The sequence below is a fragment of the Muscardinus avellanarius genome, assembly GCF_963383645.1.
Source record: "Muscardinus avellanarius genome assembly, chromosome: 2".
In the NCBI taxonomy this organism is placed as follows: domain Eukaryota; kingdom Metazoa; phylum Chordata; class Mammalia; order Rodentia; family Gliridae; genus Muscardinus; species Muscardinus avellanarius.
The window spans coordinates 46,337,963-46,361,682 of NC_137787.1; the positions used below are offsets into that span (position 1 = coordinate 46,337,963).

The 23,720-nt window shown below is 39.2% G+C and overlaps 1 protein-coding gene across 1 annotated transcript in view; it reads left to right on the plus strand.

The window, feature by feature from the left end:
* Nucleotides 1-420: 420 nt before the first annotated feature.
* STAT4 (signal transducer and activator of transcription 4) overlaps nt 421-23,720 on the plus strand; it is a gene marked incomplete at both ends in the record, with an annotated part of 110,980 nt that continues 87,680 nt past the window's right edge. The window contains 2 exons of the mRNA XM_080719904.1: nt 421-548; nt 5,054-5,198. Of these exons, the coding sequence (XP_080576030.1) occupies nt 421-548; nt 5,054-5,198 (273 nt within the window). The remainder of the gene's footprint in view (nt 549-5,053; nt 5,199-23,720) is intronic.

Consider the following 23,720-nt stretch of genomic DNA (forward strand, 5'->3'; position numbering starts at 1 on the left):
ATGGGTCTACAGTAGAGGGAGGAAGGCACAGAGATGCAGCGTGCTGAGAATACAGATTCGGTCAAAGTTGGGGCAGGACGTGGTGTGTTTTGGGGAGGGGGAGTGAAAGCTTCCTGGAGTAGGTACATCGGAAGGTCATGTTAGAGCAAGGAAGGATGTGGTTTGGGGCAGAGGAAGAAGAATGTGTCCTTTGTGAGGGATACCTTCTAAGCAAACCAGAAGGAATTTCTGTACATTTGGCTTGAAAACATTTTCTTTTCTGTCTTTGAGTGGTTATAAAGGAAAAGTAGAGAACTATTTCTCCCATTACTTTACTAATTGATGGCATTGTCCGATTAAAATCTAAGGAAAGAAGAACACACATACCATAGCTATCAACCGACAATGTTTTAAAACTCTTAATTTTGTCCCTTTAATAGCATGACTCAGTGGAATCAAGTCCAACAGTTAGAAATCAAGTTTTTGGAGCAAGTCGATCAATTCTATGATGACAACTTTCCGATGGAAATACGACATCTGCTGGCCCAGTGGATTGAAAACCAAGACTGGTAGGAGTAAACACATTTCCCCTAGAAGTTGGTATATAAATGCTCTTGCTCTGTCTGTGTGGATTTCTTCTACCATCCACTTTTGACTCTGTAGGTACAAAAAAATTCTTTAAAAATTTAAAATGCCTTCTCATTTTAGGAGGGAGGAACCGTTGTCCTTTCTGTTTTCATCCACTGTGGAAACAATTCAATAGTTTTAGTGTTCTGGAATCGATTTTGGAATGTTTTTATGTATTTAAAACCATGAAGCAAATCTGTGGATTATATCCATTCATTCTCCCCCTCTACTTTTTTCCCTCTGTGGTATTGGAGATTGAGCCCAGGGGCATTCTACCTCTGAGCTACACTGCCTACCCTATTTTATTTCTCATTTTGAAACAGGGTCTCACAAAATTGAGAGTCCCTCACCAAGATGCTGAGACTGGCCATGATCATGTGACCCTCCTGTCTCAGCCTCCCATCTGCCAGGATTACAGGTGTATGCCACCCTGCCAGACTCTGGTTATGTCAGTTCTCTATCACAGATGAAGTGTAAATAAATATGATTAAAAAAATAAAGAACTCCTGTTCTACCTTCCCCAGGAAGTTTTCACTCCCTGTTCCCCAAACACCCCTCTCAGCTATCTACATGACTTTGTATACTCAACTAAGCCCTGTCCCTTACTCCCTCTAACATATTCGACTTGGAGTAACTTGAAGGTAAGTAACATAGTCAACAGTGACTATACCTTCCAAACCTTCCTAAAGTGATACTGGTTGTGTTGCAGTGCTGGGGATTGAGCCCAGGAGTGTTCTACTTCCAAGCTACACCCCAGCCTTTTTTTTTTTTTTATTTTGAAGCAGGATCGCACCAAGTTGCTAAGAGTCTCACTATATTGCTGAGATTGGCTTCAGACTTGCAATCCTACGGTCTCAGCCTCCCAAGTACTGGGATTGCAGGTGAGCCACCATGCCCAGCTCGTCCTAAGGGTTTGTGTGTGAGGAATACTTCAAAAAAGCTGCTCTTATATAAAATTGCACAATTCACAAATATTTTTCCAAGCTCCAGTCACCTTATTCAATTTGATTATTTTTGCTTCAGTCATCTTTTTTGTTGTGGTCAAATATATAAAATATAAAATTTATCATTATAACCATTCTTAATGAGACAGTTTAGTGAAATTAACTATGCTTATATTGTTAAGCAACTATCACCACCACCAACTGGCAGGACTTTTTCACCTTCCCCAGCTGAAACTCTGTACTCATTAAACAATAACCCCACCCTTCTAACCCCAGTCCCTGGTAACCACCATACTGTTTCCTATCTCTATGAATATGACAACTTTAGGTACTTTTGATACAAGGGGGATCACACAATATTTGTTATTTTGTGACTGGCATTTCATTGAGTGTAGTGTTTTTAAGATTTATTCACATTATTGTATATACCGAAATTTTCTTCATTTTTGAGACCGAATATAATATTACATTGTGTGTATGCATCACCTTTTGTTAGGTTGATTCATCCAATCAGTGGGCTTTTGGAGTGTGTATGCTTTTTGTGTAGTGGCAAGAAAATTTCTTTGAACATTGGTATACAAATATCTGTTCAAGTCCTTGCTTTGAACTCTTTTGAATTCATATTAGTACATAGTATATAGTATTGTTAGATCATATGGTAGTTTTATGATTATTTTGAGTAACTGCCATTCTTTTCTACAGTGGCTTGTACATTCCCATCAATAATGTAGAAGGGTTTCAATTTCCTTGCCAACATTTCTTTTTTTTTAATTGTCATTATTGTGAATTTTGTTGTTGTTTTGGTTTTCTTTATCTTTTTATAATATCCATCCTAAGGAATATGAAGTGGTATCTTATTGTAGTTTTGATTTACTATTCCCTAATGACTGTGATATTAGACATTTTTTCATGTGCCCAAAATTAATTATTTTTGCAGTACTGGGGATGGAAACCAGGGGCATTCTACCTCCAAGCTACACCCCCAGCCCTATTTTTTTTATTCTTTATTTTGAAACAAGGTCTCACTAAGTTCAGAAGGCCTCACCAAGTAGCTGAGGCTGTCTGTGAACCGTGATCCTCCTGTCTCAGCCTCCCAAATGCTGGAATTACAAGCTTGCCCACCACACCCGGCCAAAATTAATTTTATAAATTCTTTTAATGATTATCATTGTTAGATAGATTTGTCACTTTAAAATTCATATGGCAAAGCTGGATGTGGTGGCGCAGGCTTGTAATCCCTGAACTTGAGAGGCAGAGACAGGAGGATTGTGCAGGTTCCCTTTCTGGCTTAAATGACTCTGGTTGGAAACCTTGTTAAAAATAACTTGATGGAGGGCATTATGCTGAGATTAGTCAGTCACAAAAAATAAGAAATCAGATGCTTTCCCTAATATGTGAGAGTTAGGGAGAAATGGGTCATAGGAGGAACTCTAGATGAAAAAGGAAATCCTATAGAGGAGTAAACAAGACAACCTAAAGGAGGAGAAAGGAGGGGGGAAGAGGAATATCTCTAAAACACGCAATGTACTTAAACATATCGAAGTCAACCACTAAGCCAAGCAAGGGAAGGAGGGACGGGGAGGGAATGGGGTGGGAATTGGGTAGGGGTTAAATCAGTGATGTGTATGTGTATGTACACACAAGTTTTTTACCCCAATATGATGTATGAATATAATGCACCAATAAAAAATTAAAAAAAATAAAAATAACTTGACCATATATGGAAGAATTTATTTCTAGGCTTTTTATTTTACTCCACTGGTTTATATATCTGCCTTTATAGCAGTACTACACTTTCAATTTTTGTAGCTTTATAAGGTTTTAAATCAGAAAATGTACATCTTCTAGTTGTGTTCTTTTTCGAGATTGTTTCGGTTGTTTAGAGTTCATATTTCATGTTAGGATAGATTTTTTTCCAAAAAAAAGTAAATGTATGATAGTTTCACCTTTAAAAAAATAAAGAAAAAATATCCTCTGGTAAGAAATAAAACGAGAAAGGAATATTGAAATGTTATCTCTAAGTGATAAAAAATTTGATATCAGACAAATGAATCTGTTATGTGAGATTATCATTGTTAACTTTGGATAAATTGCTATAATATTAAAAATAAATAAATAAATAAATATCATATGGCAAAACAAAACAAAAACGACAACAAAAACAACAATAACAAAATGGCTGGAGATGTAGTTTGGAGTTCGAATGCTCCTGGGTTGAACCTCCAGTACCTGCCTCCTCCTCCAAAAAGAAAAGTGACCATGGCGATGACACAGGCGAGAGGAGACGTGGGAAGAGAGAGCTGCTGCAGGCTTCTGAGTTGTTTGCCGTCCAGTGCATGGCACTAACTTTAGTCTCCATCATCCCTACGATATGTCAAGTTCTACATTTCAGATGGATGCTTTTGTGGGTAGCGTTTTTGATAGAGAGATGGAGGAGAATAGAATAAAGGGATACTTAACATCTAGATTCTACTCCATCTGTCCTCAGTCTGGTTTTCTTAGGATTTGTGATTAGATTTCAAGGCTACTCTCTATGTGTATGCTTGCATGTTTGACTCACATGTTTAACAGTGTAATTATGTAAAGCCAGTAGCAAAGGGCATATTGTGTGACAGTATTCATTGTGAATGCAAAGTATTTTAATTTTTTTAAAAAAGAGATTCTTGTTTCCAAATTTATACACACACACACACACACACACACACACACACACACACACACATATAATAGGTCTGGGAGTGTAGCCTGGAGGGAGAAGGGTTTCCAGGAACCCCAGTACCACCAAAAAAAAAAAATTCATATGGCAAAAGCCAGTTGTGGTGGCACATGTTTATAATCCCAATACATGGGAAGCTGAAACAAAAGGATCACAGGTTCTCAGCCAGCCTCAGCAATTTGTGAGGCCCTCCACAACTTAGACTCTGTTTCAAAATAAAGAATGAAATAGGTCTGGGGGTGTATCTCGGAGGCAGAAGGCCCCTGGGTTCAACCCCTAGTTCTGTAAAAATAAAATAAAATTCATAAGGCCGGGCGTGATGGTGCACGATTGTAATCCCAGCATTCGGGAGGCTGAAACTGGAGGATCGTGGTTCACGGACAGCCTCAGCTACGTAATAGGTCCTCTGCAACTTAGTGAGACCCTGTTTCAAAATAAAGAATAAAAAAAATAGGGCAGGGGATGTGGCTCGGAGGTCAAATGCCCCTGGGTTCCATCCCCAGACCCACAAAAATAATAAAATCATATGGCAAACTGGATATGGTTGCCCATGCCGATAATCCCAGTATTTAGGAGGCTAATGTTCAAACTTAGCAAGACCCTCAACAACTTAGCAGGATCCTGTTTCAAAATAAAATATAAAAATAAATTAAAAGGCTGGGGGATAGCTTGGAGATAGAATGCCTCTGGGCTCAATCCTAAATACAATATAAGTATATATAAGGTAAAAATGTGGATCCTTCACTAAGTCATTTCCTATTGTGTAATAGTACTTCTATTTTTTTAGGGAGGCAGCTTCCAACAATGAAACCATGGCGACAATTCTTCTTCAAAACTTGTTAATACAACTGGATGATCAGTTAGGCCGTGTTTCCAAAGAGAAAAACCTGCTCTTGATACACAATCTAAAAAGAATTAGAAAAGTTCTTCAGGTGAGAATACATTCTATTTTTTCACAATATTTGAATGTATAAGTATTGAATTCAGTAAAAAAAAAAAATACCGTTACATTATTTTCAAACCGAACTTAAGGGTAAAATATTTCTTTCACCACTTAAACATTTTGTGTTCACTTTTATTACCCAATGTTTATTCTTCATAAAAATTCTTTCATGAAAATTACAATATAATAGGGACAGTATGTGGATGTGCGAATTGTTTACTTGCTATGACCAAGTAGAGATTTAAAAGGCGGTAGTGTTACGGCTTCCTGCAGCCCTTTCGAGCCTTGGTCTCTTGTGAAGAAATTAGAATTCGTATTGTTCTCATTCATAAGTGGAAGCATCGTAGGCATGTGTTGCCATTGATAAGCTAATATTTATGCATGACTATTAAGTCCAAGGTTACATTAAGATTCATTCTTTGTGCTGTATAATTCTGCGGGGTTGGGGAAATGCAAATGTCAATGAGTTCACCACTACATCATCATACTGAAGAGCTCCACTGCCCTAATGTCTCCTGTCCATTCCTCTCTCCCTTAACACTGAATACCTGGACATTGGTGATCTCTTTACTCTCTATAGTTTGCCTTTTCTGAACTACTGCACAGTTGGAATCATACAATAAGTGGCCATTTTTAGACTTGTTTCTTTCCCTTAGCAATAAGAATTTAAGGTTCCTCTTATATTTTTGTGTCTTGATAGCTCTTTTCTTATTACTGAAATTATTCCTTAGTATGGACATACCATAGCTTGTTTAATTCATGTTTACCAATTCTGAACAAAACTATTAGCATTCATGTACAGACCTTGTGTGATATGTTTTCAATTCAATTGAATAATAACTTAAAAATGAAATCTCTGGATTGTTATTTTTAGACTTTCTGTTGCAAATCATTTTTCCTTATTCACCTTCCTTTTACTCCCTCAGATAGAATTGCTTTTTTAAAAAATGCAAACAATGCATACCCCAAATAAGATTGAAGCAATACAAAAATTCAAAGAAGAATGTATGAAATAATCTAACATCTACTTCCTAGAAATAATATGATGAGCATTGATCCAGACATCCCACTATATACATGTCTACATGCAGCTAGAGACGCTAGGTTCCAACTAGTTCCAACTATACCTTCAGACACCTCACTCCTCTTTTCATAGGTATACATATGCAGATGGAAGGCAAGATGGCAACTGCAGCTCCTCTCTCTCTCTCTCTCTCTCTCTCTCTCTCTCTCTCTCTCTCTCTCTCTCTCTTTTGCTTACACACATACATACACACACGCACACCAGGAACTTTCCATATCCCTTACTTTATTTTACTTTATTTTGTTTTCCTTCATAGCTTTTATCAATCTCTGATTGCCTCTATATTTGCTTATTTATTTCTTATCATAAGAACATAATCTCTACTAAGGGAAGAATTTTTTTTGTTTGTTTGCTGCTATAACCCTAATGCCTAGGTAGTGCCTTGACATGTAATAGGTGCTCAGTGGTTGATTTTTGAATGAATACCTCCATAGGATTACTTGGAGCAAAAATTAGATTGTATTATATATGATTTTAAAATTTTTTCTTGTTGTTTAAAATGTCACGAAAGTGTTTCTTTACCTCAAGAAATATTTTTTCCAAAGAAATATACTCCAGATCATGAAAAGGATAGGAAAAGTATTAAAAGGTGGGATATGTTTAGTATTTCTCAAGCTATGTGTTTTAGACAATTACCTGTTGACTTCCTGCTATTATTTATGAGAAAACTAAATCCTTAAATTTGTTTCTACCTCTCATCCCCCACCTCAGTTGTTGTCAGTTATATTTTATCAGTTTAATGGTCATTCTGTTGTATAACTACAATTCTACATTTCTTTAATTTTATATATAAGTAGATTCAGTGCTTACCAAATACATGAGGTTTTCAATTTTTATTCATTCATGTTGCCTAGATTTCATCAAGTAGTTTTTATTTTTATTTTTGTATTTATTTATTTGTTTATTTATTTATTTATTTATTTATTTATTTTTTGCGGGTCTGGGGATGGAACCCAGGGGCATTCAATCTCGAGCCACACCCCCTGCCCTATTTTTTTATTCTTTATTTTGAAACAGGGTCTCACTGAGTTGCAGAGGGCCTCACTAAGTAGCTGAGGCTGTCCGTGAACCACGATCCTCCGGTCTCAGCCTCCCGAATGCTGGGATTACAAGCGTGCACCACCACGCCCGGCTAAGTAGTTTTTATTTTTTATATTTTTTATTGGTGCATTGCAGTCATACATCTTAATGGAGTACAAGATGGTAGAGGCATACATGCACACATCACTCATTTAGCCCTTCCCCAATTCCCCCCCCCATTCCCTCCCCCTCCCTCCTCCTCGTGTTTGGCCTAGTGATTGGCTTTGATATCTTTGTGAATGTACATCATGCACATTAAGGAATTTTCATCTTTTCCACTCCCATCTCCCTCAGTTAGGTCGTCTTGTTTGCTCATCTGTGCTTTCTCCTTCTTCGTCTAGAGTAACTCCTATGACCCTTTTTTCCCTAGCTTTTTCATATTAGGAAGAGCATCTGATTTTTTTACTTTTTGTGACTGTTTAACTTAGTATAATGCTCTCCAGTTCCATCCATTTCCCTATAGATTATGTAATTTTCTTCTTTATGGCTGAGAAAAATTTCATAGTGTACATATCTCACAGTTTTGTAATCCATTCATCTGTTGATGGACATCTTGGCTGGTTCCATAGTTTGGCTATGGTGAATTGTGCAGCTGTGAACATAGATACACATGCATCAGTTTGGTAGTTTGTTTTCTTTTCTTTTGGGTAGATACCCAGAAGTGGTATTGCTGGGATCATATGGTAAGTTTGTTCCCATTCTTCTAAGGATCCTCCATACTGTTTTCCAAAGTGGTTACACTAATTTGCATTCCACCAACAATGTTTTAGAGTTCCTGCTTCTTCACATCCTCGACAGCATTTGTTGTTGTTTGTGTTTTGAATGATTACCATTCTAGTTGGAGTTAGGTGAAATCTCAGGGTAGTTTTGATTTGCATCTCTCTGATTGCTAATGATGTTTTAAGACAAGGTAGTTTTTAAAAGAAGGTCTCAGTGGTGAAATAATACTTAACTTTAATGCTTAAGCACGTCTGATACTCCATTAAGATGTATGACTACAATGCACCAATAAAAATTTTTAAAATAAGAACGTCTAGCCGGGTGTGGTGGCGCACGCTTGTAATCCCCATGCTTAGGAGGTGGAGACAGGAGGATTGTGCAGGTTCGAAGCCAGCTTTGCTGGCTTAAGAGACCCTGTTTCCAAATAAAAATATAAAATAGGTCTGGGAGTATAGCCCGGAGGTAGAAGGGTTTCCAGGAACCCCAATACCACCATCAAATAAAAAAAAAAAAAGAATATCTGATACCTGAAAGGACACTATGGCTGGGTATAAAGATCTTGGGCTACTCTTTTCCTCTACTATTTTAGATCTCTCTATAGATACTAGAGAAGTGTTAGGCCAATACGAAATTTTTGCTTATATTTAGGAGTGATGCTAAAACTACAAGTAAGAGAGCATGAGCACCAATTAATAAGATGTAGAATACAATAACTGGTTAGCCTTACTAATTCATTTATACTGAACACCAGTCCTGTCTATAGTGAAAATTTAAACATAGTAACACATTTTTCTATAAATCAAGATAACAAATTGGCCTTTAATGTGTTCTGAATCTCTGAATTGATTACAATACAGCTATCTCTGGACCAAATGGGAGAAGCAAGCATTTGAATGCCCAATGCTTTTAATACTCATCAAGGAAATCATAATACCGGAATTCAGTACCATCCACCGCCTACAATACAAAACATCAGAGAATCCTGGCTCTTGGAAGCTACTGCTGACATTTTATACCCAAACAGTGTCAGAGGCCTCCTGTGCTTCCTCCTTAACTCTGCTCTGCTGTCTTCCCACCCAGAGAAACCACTGATGGAAAATATACATCTATCAGTCTTTTCTTTTTTGTTACAGTTTTACCTCTAATGTTTGTGTTCCTAAACAATATAGTATCTAGGCTTGCCATCTACTAAATCTCACATGAATGAGATCACACTGCATTTATACTTCCATTCCATGTCATTACCAAGATTTACCCATGTCAATGGGTGTGGCAGTAGTTCATTTTCATTGCCATGCAGTATTTCAGTATATGAATATATTACAATTAATCCATTTTTACCATTCATGGACATTTTATAAGATTTCTTTTTCACTTCAAACAATGTTCTTAACATTTTTGTGTGTGTTTCTTAAAGCACGTGTGCAAGAAATTCTCTAGAATATATATCTGGGAGTAAAATTGCTAAACCTTACATTATGGACATCTTTAATTATATCTCATAATACTAAAATTATTTTCCAAATATGGTTATACAGATTCATACTCCACCAGTAGCCAGTGAGTACTGGCTCACTATCCTCACTCATGCTTGTGATAGTCACAGATCACATGCCAATCTGGTGGTATACCCATCTTATTTTTCCAGATTACCTTTTTGTTCTTTCTCTAGCTTCATTCAAACATTTTAGTTTCTTATTTCTTATAAATGCATTTAACTCTTCACATTCTTAGGAGGTGCTTTTTGTGCACCTTAATCTGTGTTTTCACTATGTGTAAATGATCCATAATTCCAACTTTCGCTTCTGTTTTCAGCTAGATAAACTAACAACCATTCCACTACAAAAGACATAGAAATACTAAATTAACTGTAATAGACTTTAAATGCATAGAATGAGTTTACCAAAAATTAAGGAAAATTACAGAATCAAAAATCAAGAATTCCAGGATTTGTGGCAAATGACTATAATCCTGAGATAGGAAGATTGCAGACTTGAGGCCAGTCTCAGAAATTTAGTGAGACCCTGTTTCAAAAGTAAAAATTAAAAAGGAGGCTGAGCATGTATCTCTATGGTAGGATGCCCCTGAAATCAATCCTTGGTACCTAAAATAAATTTTTTAAAATAAAGAAAAAAATCCTATAAAACAACTTTAAATAGGAGCTGACATGATGGCTTCCATAGATCCTAGAGATAAGGAATCCCCAAACTGAATTTTAAAAAGGCCTGCAAAACACTAAAGAAAGAGACAAATCTGAACATAACAAAGGAAAAAAAAACTACGAAGAATAAGAGGTAGACTGGAAGCCAAGTTTAAGAGAGTAGCAGGTGCCTGGCATAGTGGCCCATGCTTGAAATTCAGACTTTACAGGCTGAGGGAAGAGATTCAAGGCCAGTCTGGGCAACTTATTAAGACCCTATCTCAAAAAAAAAAAAAAAAAAAGGGCTGTGATGTAGCTTCATGGTAGAGCTTAGTGAATTCAATTCCTAGCACTGCAAAAAATAAATAAAAAATAAAAGAATAGCAAGTAAGAAGGTAGAACAATTCCTTCATGAATCCCAAATATGATATCCATCAACTTAAAAGTCTAAAATTCTACATTTAAAATTCAGCTATGATTGAAATTTACCACAAAGATACTGTCATAGAAGAAGCTACTACTAAAGTGCCATGCGTGGTGGCGCATGCTTGTAATCCCCACGCTTGGGAGGCAGAGACAGGAGGATCCTGCAGATTTGAAGCCAGCCGTGCTGTTTCCAAATAAAAAAAACATATAAAATAGGTCTGGGAGTGTATCCCAGAGGTAGAAGGGCTTCCAGAAACCCCAGTAACACACACACACACACACACACACACACACACACACACACACACACACACAAACAAAAGAAGCTACTAAAAAAATTAAATGCAAAAAACTGAGCATGTGTGGCAAAAATTTCAAAATTATTAAAACAAGTGAACAGAGAGTACATAAGAAATTGAAAGTACAAAATAAGATGCCAGAAAAATATAAAAAAATATTTATTAAATGGACAGAACTCAACAGCTATAAGATAAATTGTAATTTTTTTAAAACCTTCAATTAACTTTTAATGCTTTTTTAATTTAAATTTATTTATTTTTTAATTGGTGCATTGTAGTCATATATCAATTACATTGGAGTACAAGACTTGAGAAGATATACAAGCACACATCATCCAATTAGCCTTCATCCACCCCCCATCCCATTCCCTTCCCCTCCCTAGATCCCATGCTTCTTTGGTGATTAACTTTGATACATTTGTTTATGTACCTCCTGCGTTTTAAAGAGGCTCCATCCTCCACTATTCCATACCCTCTGATTGGTCACATTAGTTGCTTCACTATAGGGCCCTTTCTATAGCTCAACCTCTTCCTGTTGCCCCTTTCCTCCTAGTTATTGCTGATTAGGGGAAGCATCTGATTTATATTTTCTGTGATATTTCTCTGTACATGCCGCGTTGCAAGTACCGATCCCACTCTTGACAGCCCCAGTAGTGGCCTGGCTACCTGGTGGACTGATCCAGACCTTGCTGGCTCAAGCAGCGGCCTTGCCTCATGGGAGGCCCTGATTCTGGTCTCGCTGGCCCCCACACTGGCCTAACCCCTCAGCTGGCTTCGATCTCAGCCTCGGAGGCCGCAGTAGTGGCCTTGCCTCATGGCAGGCTCCGATGCCAGCCATTGGCCCAAGCACCGGCCCAACCTCTTGACAGGCTCCAATCCCAGCCTCGCTGGCCCCAGCACCGGCCTAACCCCTCGGCAGGCTCTGATCCCAGCCTCGGAGGCCCCAGTAGTGGCCTTGCCTCCTGTCAGGCTCCGATGCCGGCCGTTGACCCCAGCATCAGCCTAACCCCTCGGCAGGTTCCAATCCCGGCCTTGGAGGCCCCAGCACTGGCCTTGCCTCACAGCAGGCTCCGATGATGGCCTCATTGGCCCCAGCCCTGGTCTAACCCCTCGGCAGGTTCTGATCCGGCCTCGGAGGCCTCAGTAGCAGCCATGCCTCATGGAAGGCTCCGATGCCAGCTGCTGGTCCCGGCACCAGCCTAACCCCTCGGCAGGCTCCGATCCTGGCCTCAGAAACCCCAGCACCGGCCTTGCCTCACGGCAGGCTTCAATGCTGGCTGCTGGACCCCGCATAGGCCTAACCCCTTGGCAGGTTCCGATCCCAGCCTCAGAGGCCCCAGCACCAGCCTTGCCTCACGGCAGGCTCCGGTGCCGGCCTTGCTGGCCCCAGCACCAGCCTAACCCCTCGGCAGGCTCCAATCCCAGCCTCGGAGGCCCTGGCATTAGCCTAACCCCTTGGCAGGCTCTGATCCCAGCCTCAGAGGCCCCAGCACTGGCCTTGCCTCACAGCAGGCTCCGGTACTGGCCTCACTGGCCCCAGCACCAGCCTAACCCCTCGGCAGGCTCCGATCCCGGCCTCGGAGGCCCCAGCACCAGCCGTGCCTCACGGCAGGCTCCGGTGCCGGCCTTGCTGGCCCCAGCACCAGCCTAACCCCTCGGCAGGCTCCAATCCCAGCCTCGGAGGCCCTGGCATTAGCCTAACCCCTTGGCAGGCTCTGATCCCAGCCTCAGAGGCCCCAGCACCGGCCTTGCCTCACGGCAGGCTCCAATGCCGGCCTCGCTGGCCCTAGCACTGGCCTAACCCCTCGGCAGGCTCTTATCCTGGCCTCGGAGGCCCCAGTACCGGCCTTGCCTCACGGCAGTCTCCGATTCTTGCCTCGCTGGCCCCAGCACCAGCCTAACCCCTCAGCAGGCTCCAATCCCAGCCACAGAGGCCCCAGTACCGGCCTTGCCTCACGGCAGGCTCCGGTGCTGGCCTCGCTGGCCCCAGCACCGGCCTAACCCTTCAGCAGGCTCCGATCACTGTCTCTGGGGTTATTATTTCAAAGGTTCCAGGTGTAATGTATCAGATCTCTGCCTCCCCTGAGTACTGGCCAGTGCCATTGCCACTGCCTCCACCATTTCAAATCCTTCCCAGGCTCTTTTTCCACTCTGAATGTTGTCCAGTGTTCCTAAGCATGTGTGACGGTAGCATTCGACATTTGGTGTAAGGTTGGTAGGATCTGGTTTCTGCTTCTCCTGAATACAAATCTCCACCGCCATTGCGGATACCGCTTTCAATACCGCCTTTCTCCTTGGTCTCCGCTAAACTCTCTCCTTACAGGTGATGTCCAAGAATCCTAACAATATAGAGAAACAGCAGTCCTCATTCTCGGGGAATTTTTCCATAAGTTCCAGTGCATTTAGATAAGTTTTGTCTGCATCTCCAGTGTCCTGGCATCCGCAACGGCTTTCTTAACTCCTCTCCGATAATTTTTTTTCTTTTTCTTTTCCTTTTTTTTTTTTTTAATAAGAGAAGACAGTATATGTGGTTTGAGGAGGTAGTAGGATGAGGCACTCAGTAGCACTGTGACCTGGTCGGTTTCCCCATGGGTCCAGAGTGCTCCGCACTACTCTGCCTGGGGCCCAGAGTCTCGCAACCCAGGCCCCGGCTGGCATGCCTCGCGTGACCCCCATCCGGGACCCAGGGTACTGGGTCCGGTTTCTCCAGGGGTCTGGCGTACTACGCGCAGTTTGGCCCGGGGCCCAGAGTCCCGCAACCCGGGCCCCGGCTGGCGTGCCCCATGCGCGTAATTTTTTTTTTTAACAAGGATACACCTAAAACATGAAGTGATAAAAATGTGATGACTTGAAAGAAGTAAGCTGGGGCTATCTCATGAAGAAGGAATCTGGTCTTATTCTGAACACTCAGGAACACTAAGGGGTCTCAGCAGGGAAGCGACATGAACTGCTATGTTTTAAAAGCTCATTCCAGCTGTCAAGAAAAGGTTGTGAGTCAAGGAGAAATTGAGCTAGACACAAAGGTGCATGCCTATAATTCTAGTACTTAGGAGGCAAAGAGAGGAGGATCACAGATTTGAGACCAACCTAGCAAGACCCTGTTTTCAAACAAAAAATAAAAAAGGGCTGGGGGAATATCTCAGAGATAGCACTCTCCTGGATTCAATCCCCATTAGTAAAAACAGAAAGAGAGAATCAGGAAGACCTGTTAGAAAAGTACATTGATTTTTGAGAGCAACAGGTTGTAATCTTTCCTGTTACTGTGAACTTATCACCTTCTAAAATTCCAGAAGTCATTGCTTTATATATTTTGACACTATGTTGTAAGAAGATAAAGTCTTTGGTAAATCAAAAATTTAAAAAGTCAATATAAGCTGGGTGTGGTGGCGCACGCTTGTAATCCCAGCACTCTGGAGGCTGAGACCGGAGGATCGCGGTTCACTGATAGCCTCAGCTACTTAGTGAGGCCCTCTGCAACTCAGAGAGACCTGGTTTCAAAATAAAGAATAAGAAATAGGGCAGGGGGTGTAGCTCAGAGGTCGAATGCCCCTGGGTTCCATCCCCAGACCCGTACACCAAAAAAAAAAAAGTCAATATAAATATTCTACTTTGATCCATATGCAATTTATTTTCCTAAAATTATATTGTGTAGTTTTCATTTTAATTTGCTAACTGGTAAATAACCCATCTCTTCATTTTTATACTTACCGTGTTGTTTTGTACTAAGTAATGTCTTCATAAATATTATGTAGAAATTGTTTTATTGAGTCAACAATGAATGAGTCCTGGTTACATTATCAGTCACATTTTAAGCACTGGAAACACAGTGAAGTCATGAAGCCTACACTCTAAAAGGTTTACACTTCCTGTGTTTTCATGTTTAATTGTATGAAATTTTATGGCTATTCTTCAAAAGTTAGTGTTAATAAAGTCAGGGAAAACTGGCATCGGCAATCTTTTATGATAATAGAAAAAAAAATTCTATCAATTAGAAAGTTCTGTTGAGAGTCTTGTTAACTCTGTGGTAAGTAATTCCGCCACCTACGAGTATTTTTCACAGACCATCATAATGACTCTAGTAGAGTTTGAAACTTGGGGGGTGAGAAAACACATGCACGTGAAGGTCACATCGCACATTTCTGTTCTCTGCCCCACCACTGCCTCTTCCCTGTTGGTCTTTCGAGTGTGCTTGAGTAAACACATCAGAGCTGAAACTGAACTGTGGGTACGTTGTTTCTTGTCCAAGCAGTAAAATCTTGCTTTGAGTTCTGAATAGTAAGTGAAGTGAGATTGTTAACATACAAGGTGGAGGATTAGAAACACATTTTTCAATACTAAAGGAGGGAAAAAAAATTGCTTCACATACTAAGCTCTCTGGATCTGCCAGATCTTATCCTTCTGCCCAATGTTGCTTTCTCTTCCTTCCCCTCTCTACACCGCACACAGAGACAACTAGATGGCCACAGCCCACCACCAGAAAGAACGTACAGCCATTTTGTATAGCTCTATAAGATATCTGAGTTGAGGGTTCAGTCTTTGGCAACCAGTCTGTTAATCTCTTTTTTTTTTCATTTTTTATTGGTGCATTGTAATCATACATCTTAATGGAGTACAAGATGGTGGAGGCACACATGCACACATCACTCATTTAGCCCTTCCCCAATTCCCACCCCAGTCCCTGTTCCCTCCCTCCTCCTCATGTTTGGCTTAGTGATTAACTTTGATATTTGTGAATGTACATCATGTACATTAGGGAATTTCCCTCTTCCCCCTTCCTATCACCTCCAGTTGAGCCTCCTTATTAGCTCATGTATGCTTTCTCCTCCTTCATCTAGAGTTCCTCCTATGACCTTTTTTCTCCCTAGCTTCCTCATACTAGGGAGAGCTCCATTTCTTACTTTTTATGACTGACTAATCTCACTTAGCATACTGTTCTTCAGTTCCATCCATTTCCCTGTAAATGATGTAATTTTGTTCTTCTTTATGGCTAAAATTCCATTGTGTACATATCCCATGGTTTTGTAATCCATTTATCTGTTGTTGGATATCTTGGCGGGTTCCATAGTTTGACAACTGTGAAATGTGCGGCTATGAACATAGATACCACATGGATTAGTTTGGTAGTTTGGTTTCCTTTCTTTTGGGTAAGATATCAGAAGTGGTATTGCTGGATCAAATGGTAAGTTTGTTTCCATTCTTCTGAGGATCCTCCATACTGTTTTCCAAAGTGTTTACACTAATTTGCAATCCCACCAACATGTGTTAGAGTTCCCACTTCTCCACATCCTCACCAGCATTTGTTGTCATTTGTGTTTTGAAAGACTGCCATTCAAAACACAATGGGTTTTGAATGGGAAGTTGGGTGAAATCTCAGGATAGTTTTTATTTGCATCTCTCTGATTGCTTAATGATGTTGAGCATTTTTTCATGCATTTATTGGACATTTGAATTTCTTCTTTTGTGAAGTGTCTATTTACTTCACTTGCTCATATATTAGTCCTTATCAGATGAATAGTTGGCAAAAATTTCTCCCATTCTGTCTGCTCTCTGTTGAGGTTCTTGATCTGTTTGTTTTTTGGTTTTTGTTTGTTTTTAGCTGTAGAGAAGCTTTTCAGTTTTTTTTGAGCTTTGGAGTTTTTTGAGAAAATTTTTACCTGTACCTATATGTTGCAGTGTTGGACCTATGCCCTCTTAAGGAGCTGCAGGGACTCTGGTCCTGTTTCCAAGTCTTTAATCCATCTTGAATTGACTCTTGTTCAGTATGAGAAAGTGCAGTTTATGCATATGGTTAACCAATTTGCAAACACCATTTGGTATAGAGGCTATTTATTTATTTATTTATTTATTTTGTGGTACTGGGTTTCATGGAAACCCTTCTATCTCCGGGCTACACTCCGAAACCTATTTTATATTTTTATTTGGAAACAGGGTCTCAAGCCAGCGTGGCTGGCTTTGAACCTGTGCAATCCTCCTGTCTCTGCCTCCCAAGTGTGGGGATTATAAGCATACGCCACCACGCCCGGCTCCAATGTATGTTTTTGACCCCTTTGTCAGAAATCAATTGGCTGTAAGTATATGGATTTGTTTCTGAGTCTTCTCTCTGTTCCATTGGTCTTTGCCTCTGTTTTTGTGCCAGTACTATGCTGTTTTTATTACTGTGGCTTTGTAATATAGTTTGAAGTCAGATATTGTAATTCTTCCTGCATCGTTTTTGTTGTTGAGAACTACTTTGGCTAGTCTGGGTTTTTTTTTGTTGTTGTTGTTGTTCCAAATGAATTTAAGGACTGATTTTTCTATGTCTGTGAGGAATGGCCTTGGTAATTTAATGGGTATTGCATTGAATTGGCCATTTTGATGATATTTATTCTACCTATCTAAGGATATCCATTATCACCATTTCTTTTCAATATAGAACTTGAGACTTTAGCCAGAGTAATAAGGCAAGAAAAAGAAATCAAAGGAGTAAAAATAGGAAAAGAACTAAAGCTATCATTAATTGCAGATGACATGATACTATACTTCGAAGACCCAACAAATTCAACCATAAAGCTTATAGAACTGATCGACAAATTCAGCCAAGTGTCTGGATACAAAATCAATCTTAAAAAATCGAAAGCTTTGTTGTATGCCAACCAAAAATCCATTGAAAAAAAATCCAGAAAACAGTTCCATTCAGGATATTCCACAAAAACTACTTATAAATAAACCTAATCAAGAAGGTAAAAGACCTCTATAATTTGTTAATTTCCGCACAGTTAATTCCCCAGTTCCTCCAAATGCTCCTTCAAGATTTGTATTTCTTTGAATTATGTGATGCCAATATCACAACTCTCATATTTTAAAAGCTTAGAGACTATGTGTTATACCATTCACGATGAAATATAAATTAGTTGGAGAGATTTTGTTTGCTGCATCATTCTAAGATAGTCAACAGAAGGTAGATGGTATGTGTGTCGCAATTCCAAGTTCTGGGTACAATATGCCAAAGTGAAATTAAATATGACCAACTGAAATTTTACTTATGAATCATTTTGTGCCTATCCTTCACCTCTTTCTTGTCCAAGATTGTTTATGTGTTATCCTCCTTTTTATTAAGTCTTCTTTAACCATTTAATACCCAAGTCCATAATTATTTGTCCTTTCCTTGAATTCTGATTCCCTATGAGGTTTATACCAGAGTCTGGGGCTTCTTCATGGAATAATTACTTTTTGTACAGTGAGACATAATTTTTATTCCAAATGGCTGCTTGCATTTTTCCCTCCCTTCCTTCCTTTCTTCCTTTCTTTCTCATTATGCTGGATAAGTGCTCTACCACTGAGTTACACCCCCAGCCCTTATCTACTTTATTTTGAAGCATGCTGCTAAATTGCCCAGGCTCTTTACAAACTTGAAGTCCTTCTGCCACAGCCTCCAAAGTAGCTGGGATTACAGGTCTGTACTTCACCTGGATAGATTTCTTCAAAGTAGGGGGTCATAAAATTTTCTTGGAGGTATACTGGTTAACTACTCCATAGATATTTGCTAATTGAATATTGGTTCTATCATATGGATCTTAACATCACACTGGTATTAACCACTGAAAATACAAATGAAGGGAACATAAGACTCATAATCAAAGGGTGTGCAATCTAGAATGGAGATATACTATAAATAAGTATCTATGGCAAAGTTGATAAGCACCCTGGTAGAAGTTTCAGCAATCATAATTTGAGGAGGTGGAAACATTTGAGCCTTTTCCAAAAAGGATCCCTAAAGACTTCCTGAAGACGAGGAAGGAAAAAAGGAAATATTATATAAAGGGAAAAGTGAGAGTGAGAACAGGACAAATAAAAAATTGCCTATGCCTTTGAACAAGCTAGGCACTCTGAGTCTTAAAAGATCATTGTATGAAGGCCTTCAATGCTGTGCTAAACAATTTGAACTTAGGTGAGGGGGAATAGCAAAGGTTAGTTATCCCCATGGTGTGGAGATGACCCTGGAGAAAGCTGTCTACACTGTTCTAAGTCCACTATGACCCAAAAGCTTTCCAAAGAGGCACACAAACCAAAATCGAGACAATTCACAGGACTTGTTAATTAATTAATTAATTTATTTATTTATTTATTTATTTATTTTTGGTGGTACTGGAGTTCCTGGAAGCCCTTCTACCTCTGGGATACACTCCCAGGCCTACTTTTACATTTTTATTTGGAAACAGGGTCTCCTAAGCCAGCGCAGCTGGCTTCGAACCTGCGCGATCCTCCTGTCTCTGCCTCCCAAGCGCGGGGATTACAAGCGTGCACCACCATGCCCGGCGACTTGTTATTTTAAATAATCTCTTGGCAATGTTTTGGGTGTTTGTTTGTTTGTTTGTTTGTTTGGGGTGGTACTGGGTTCTTGGAAACCCTTCTACCTCTGGGCTACCACTCCCAGACCTATTTTTATATATTTTTTTGGAAACAGGGTCTCTTAAGCCAGCAAGGCTGGCTTCAAACCAGCATGATCCTCCTGTCTCCACCTCCCAAGCGCGGGATTACAAGCGTGTGCCACCATACCCGGGTTGGCAATGTTTTTATATACATTTTGTAAAAGCACGTTTAACCAACAAAAGTATAAAAAAGGGAGCAGACACAAATCTGCTTGTAAAGTTAGTCAATATAATTCAGACTAGTTAGAAACCAAATTACATTTAGCTTTTAAGTTGTGAGGTAAATGAGCAGTGATTGAGGAGACACTTAGTAGGTACCTAAACTTAGTAGTTCATATGCACTGCACAACTGCCTTTGGTCCAAACAAATTATCTCCATTTTAAGTCACCAACAGAAAATTCATGATTGGGGAAGAAGCTACTTTTCTCATGAAGATGAGAAGCACTCTCAGGTCCTCCAATACTGCCTTCTCTAGAAGTGACCTGGGAACAAAAGATTTGCTTTATGGATACATTTTTCCTCACCACTCTTTCCAATAATGAGAGCCAGAGCCAAAGACTCAGTTGATGGCTGGTCTCCCAGATTTTCTTATGATAAGCTTCTGATTGGCCATTTTGATCTAAACTGTAGTTACTGTAGCTGAGCATACCAACAACTCACCTTATCTCATCTAGATTCGTATATTCTTTCCCCTGAAGTAGAGACAAAGTGATAGAAACTTCCATGGCAACAGTGTGGGGTTAGGGTAGCAGGTTAGATGGAGACTATTTGTACTTGATAGCAATAGTTGAAAGAAAAAGAAATAGGATGCTGAGCTAGGCAGTGGTGATACAGATTAAACATAGATGCTTGAGTTGTCTACTAATGCAGATGCAGTTTAGATAGGGTCCGTAAGAGCAATTTAGAGTATACAATTTTTCTTGCTGAAGTCAACGATTTCTGAGGATGGAAGGAGTTGCTCTCTGTAAGCAATATGTTTAGAACATATGGTACATGTGCGAGATGGCCCGGAGCAGAAGCAGGAAGAGCTGAGGGAACCTTTCAGAGAAAAAGGGGAGGGGGGGGTCGTTAAGCATCTGGAAGCTAACAGAAAAATGCACTAACTCTAGAGAGAAATTAAGAATGAAGTACAAAGGAGCTGAAGACAAACTCCCAGTAGCCCTTACCTGGACAGGAGGCGTGGTCTTTCTAAGCCCATCCCAACTCCCCAGGAATGAAGTTGAGACTTCTTGAACTCAAGGAATACAGAAATCAAGGAATCCTTTAGCTCTTTGAACTAGAAGAATACAGATTTTGAAGTTCGTCACACAGCAAACAGCACAATGAAGTCGTTGCTATAGATTCACTTCGCAGTTGTGCAGGAGGGCTTCGTCCCCTTTATTTCACTGTCCACTGCTTTCATGAGAACGTTTTACAGTCAAACTGAAAGACGTCACTGGAGGCCTAATAGTGTGTCATATTTTAATACAGTGCTCTTAGAGCAAAGTGCATCGCTTCTTAGAACCCCTTTTGTTGATGTGCGGTACATTTATATACAGTATAGGACTGTATAGTACACATTGTGCAGCTCAATGAGTGTTTTATACACATCTATATAATTACCACTAAAACAAGATATAGAACATTTCGTCTACCCAGAGTCTCTCTCATGTCTCTCTCAGTCAACACCGCTCCTGAGGATCATAACTGCTCTGACTTTACACTGCTGTAGATTTGTTTCTACCCTTTTGAACTTTATATAAATAAAATTTTTAAAAATAATTTTCTGGGATTGGGCTTTTTCACTCTATATTACCAGATTTCTCCATGTTGCTGTTGTATGCATCTTTCTTTTCCTTTTAAAAATAAAAGCTTAATAGTTTATTGTATAAACATAACACAATTTATTTTTCTTCTACAGAGGGAAATGTAGACTATTCTCAGTTATTGTTTTATGAATAAAACCATTAGGAACATCACTGTTTGTGACTATTAGTACAGATAAGCACTTATTTCATTGAATAGCATTTGTAGAGGCAAATTTGTTGGCTTTAGGGTATTAGAGATGCTCCTATTTAGGAGACGACACCACACAACTTTCCACAGTAGTTGTACTAATTTCTGTGGCCACAAAAGTGTGTGAAAGTCCAGTTGCTCTGCTTCCTTGCTAGCACATTTTATTGTCAGTTTTCTCTCCCTTCAGTCATATTAGTGTGCATGTAGTAGTATCTCATTATAATTTTAATTTGCATTCTCCTGATGGTTAATAATGTTGAGACTCTTATGCTTAATCATTTTGATATCTTCTTTTTTAAGTGCATGTTGACATTTTTTGGCCATTTTGAAATTGATTTGTTTTACTGGGTTTTGTTCTTTATACATTCTAAATGATGAATATCTGTATTACAAATATCTTTGTCTATACACTGTGCTTTTCCTTTCCAGGCTCCTTGAAGTAGTGGTGGTGTTTGTTTATTTGTTTGTTTGTTTTGCAGTACTGGGGAGGGAACCCAGAAGCATTCTCTAACCTCCAAGCTACACCCCCAGCCCTATTTTTTAGTCTTCTTATTTTTTTGAAACGGTCTCACTGAGTTGCAGAGAGCTTCGCAAAGTGGCTGAGGCTGTCCGCAAACCATGATCCTCCAATCTCCACCTCCCGAATGCTGGGATTACAAGTATGCACTGGTATTGTGTTTTGATGATCAAAATTTCTTAATTTTAATGAGATATAAATTTTCACATTTTAAAATGGTTATTGCTCTTTGTGTACTGTTTAAAAAAACCTTTGCTTATTCTAGATCGTGAAGGCATTCTTCCAGGTTTTCTTCTGGAATCTTTCCTGTTTTGTCCTTTCAAACTTAGAACTCTGATCTTTCAAAAGTAGCTTTTGTGTCTGATGTGCAGTAGGGTTCCACTGACCCAGAGCCATTTATTGAAATGAACATCCCTCCCTCCTTGCACCATAGTGGTAGCTTTGTCCTGAATCAGGGACTTGTATTTACACGTTAGTCCATTTGTTTTGTCTTGCACCAATGCACCTAATTATCTCAGATTTATTAGTCCTGATATATTGTAGTTAATCCAGAAACTTTGTTTTCTTTCTTTAGAATTGTTTTGATTTTTTTATCCTTGACACATTCATATAAATATTAAGATTTACCAGTTTTCACAAGTAAACCTGCTTGGATTTTCATTGGGATTACATTTGATAATCTATATATTTTTGGAAGAAGGTTGATAATAATAATGAATGTTCCAATCCATAAACACAAAGTGTCTTTCCATTTATTGATGTCTGTAATTTTTTTTCAACAATGTTTTACAGTGTTCTAGGCAAGTCTTTCACTGTGGATATACCATGATATAATCAGTCCTCCAGAAACGAGCAGCCACTTTCACTTTTATCCGTTTTATTTTATACTTTCACTTTTATCCATTATATTTTATAGACATCAGGAAGTGTAACCTCTTATATGTGTCTTAAGTGATCATTTTATAGTGTTATTATAGGTATCTAACAACTCTCATTCTCCTCTCCTACCTTCTCACCTACAAGATGTCAATGGCCAGAGGAGGACCCCAAGTATCCTATCCTTTGCTTTGTTTTTAATCCACAGCTCAACCACCTTGATCTATTTTCTGTTATCAAAATGTCTAGGGAATAATATTGCACCAACAGACTGTAGCCTTTGAAAACCCTCTCTGACATATCAGCAGGAAATGCCTCCTTTGCCAACTCTGGTATGGATTAAGCCTATTTTCTCATTACTCACTTCGTGAACAAAAGAACATATCAGTGGATGGAAGAAAACCATGTCTTTTAAAGAACACTTATCTGCATATTATAATGACAGAAACTGTATTATTTTGTGGACTATTTCTCAAATCGGTAACTATTTTTACCTCTACTAAAAGGCTAAATAAGTATTAGTCCTAATTGCTAACCTTGCTAATGAGTTAATAAACATGTATTTGTTCATAATAATACTCCATAAGAGGGCTTTTTGCATGCATGTGAACACTTAGGTTTCAAGTCTTTTTTCAAAGATAGCCAACGCTTACAAGTTATTAAGCATCAAACCACATAAATCTTGAGCCACATAGTAGGTTTATGTCCAAGTTCCTGTAGGTTATATCTTTTTGCTAGTGCAGCTTAGTATCATCACTACTTTTTAAACATTTTTTTTTATTACAAAGACGATAAGTACCAAATGAAGTTTAGAAAAGAGAGATTTTTTTTAAAGCTGTAATCCTACCTTTAACTGATAACTACCATGAACAGTGTAGTATGTTTTCCGCCAATATTAACTTATTTAAAATAATATTGTTTCATAACTTCCTTTTCTAAGCTTAATATATTGACTTAAATAGTCA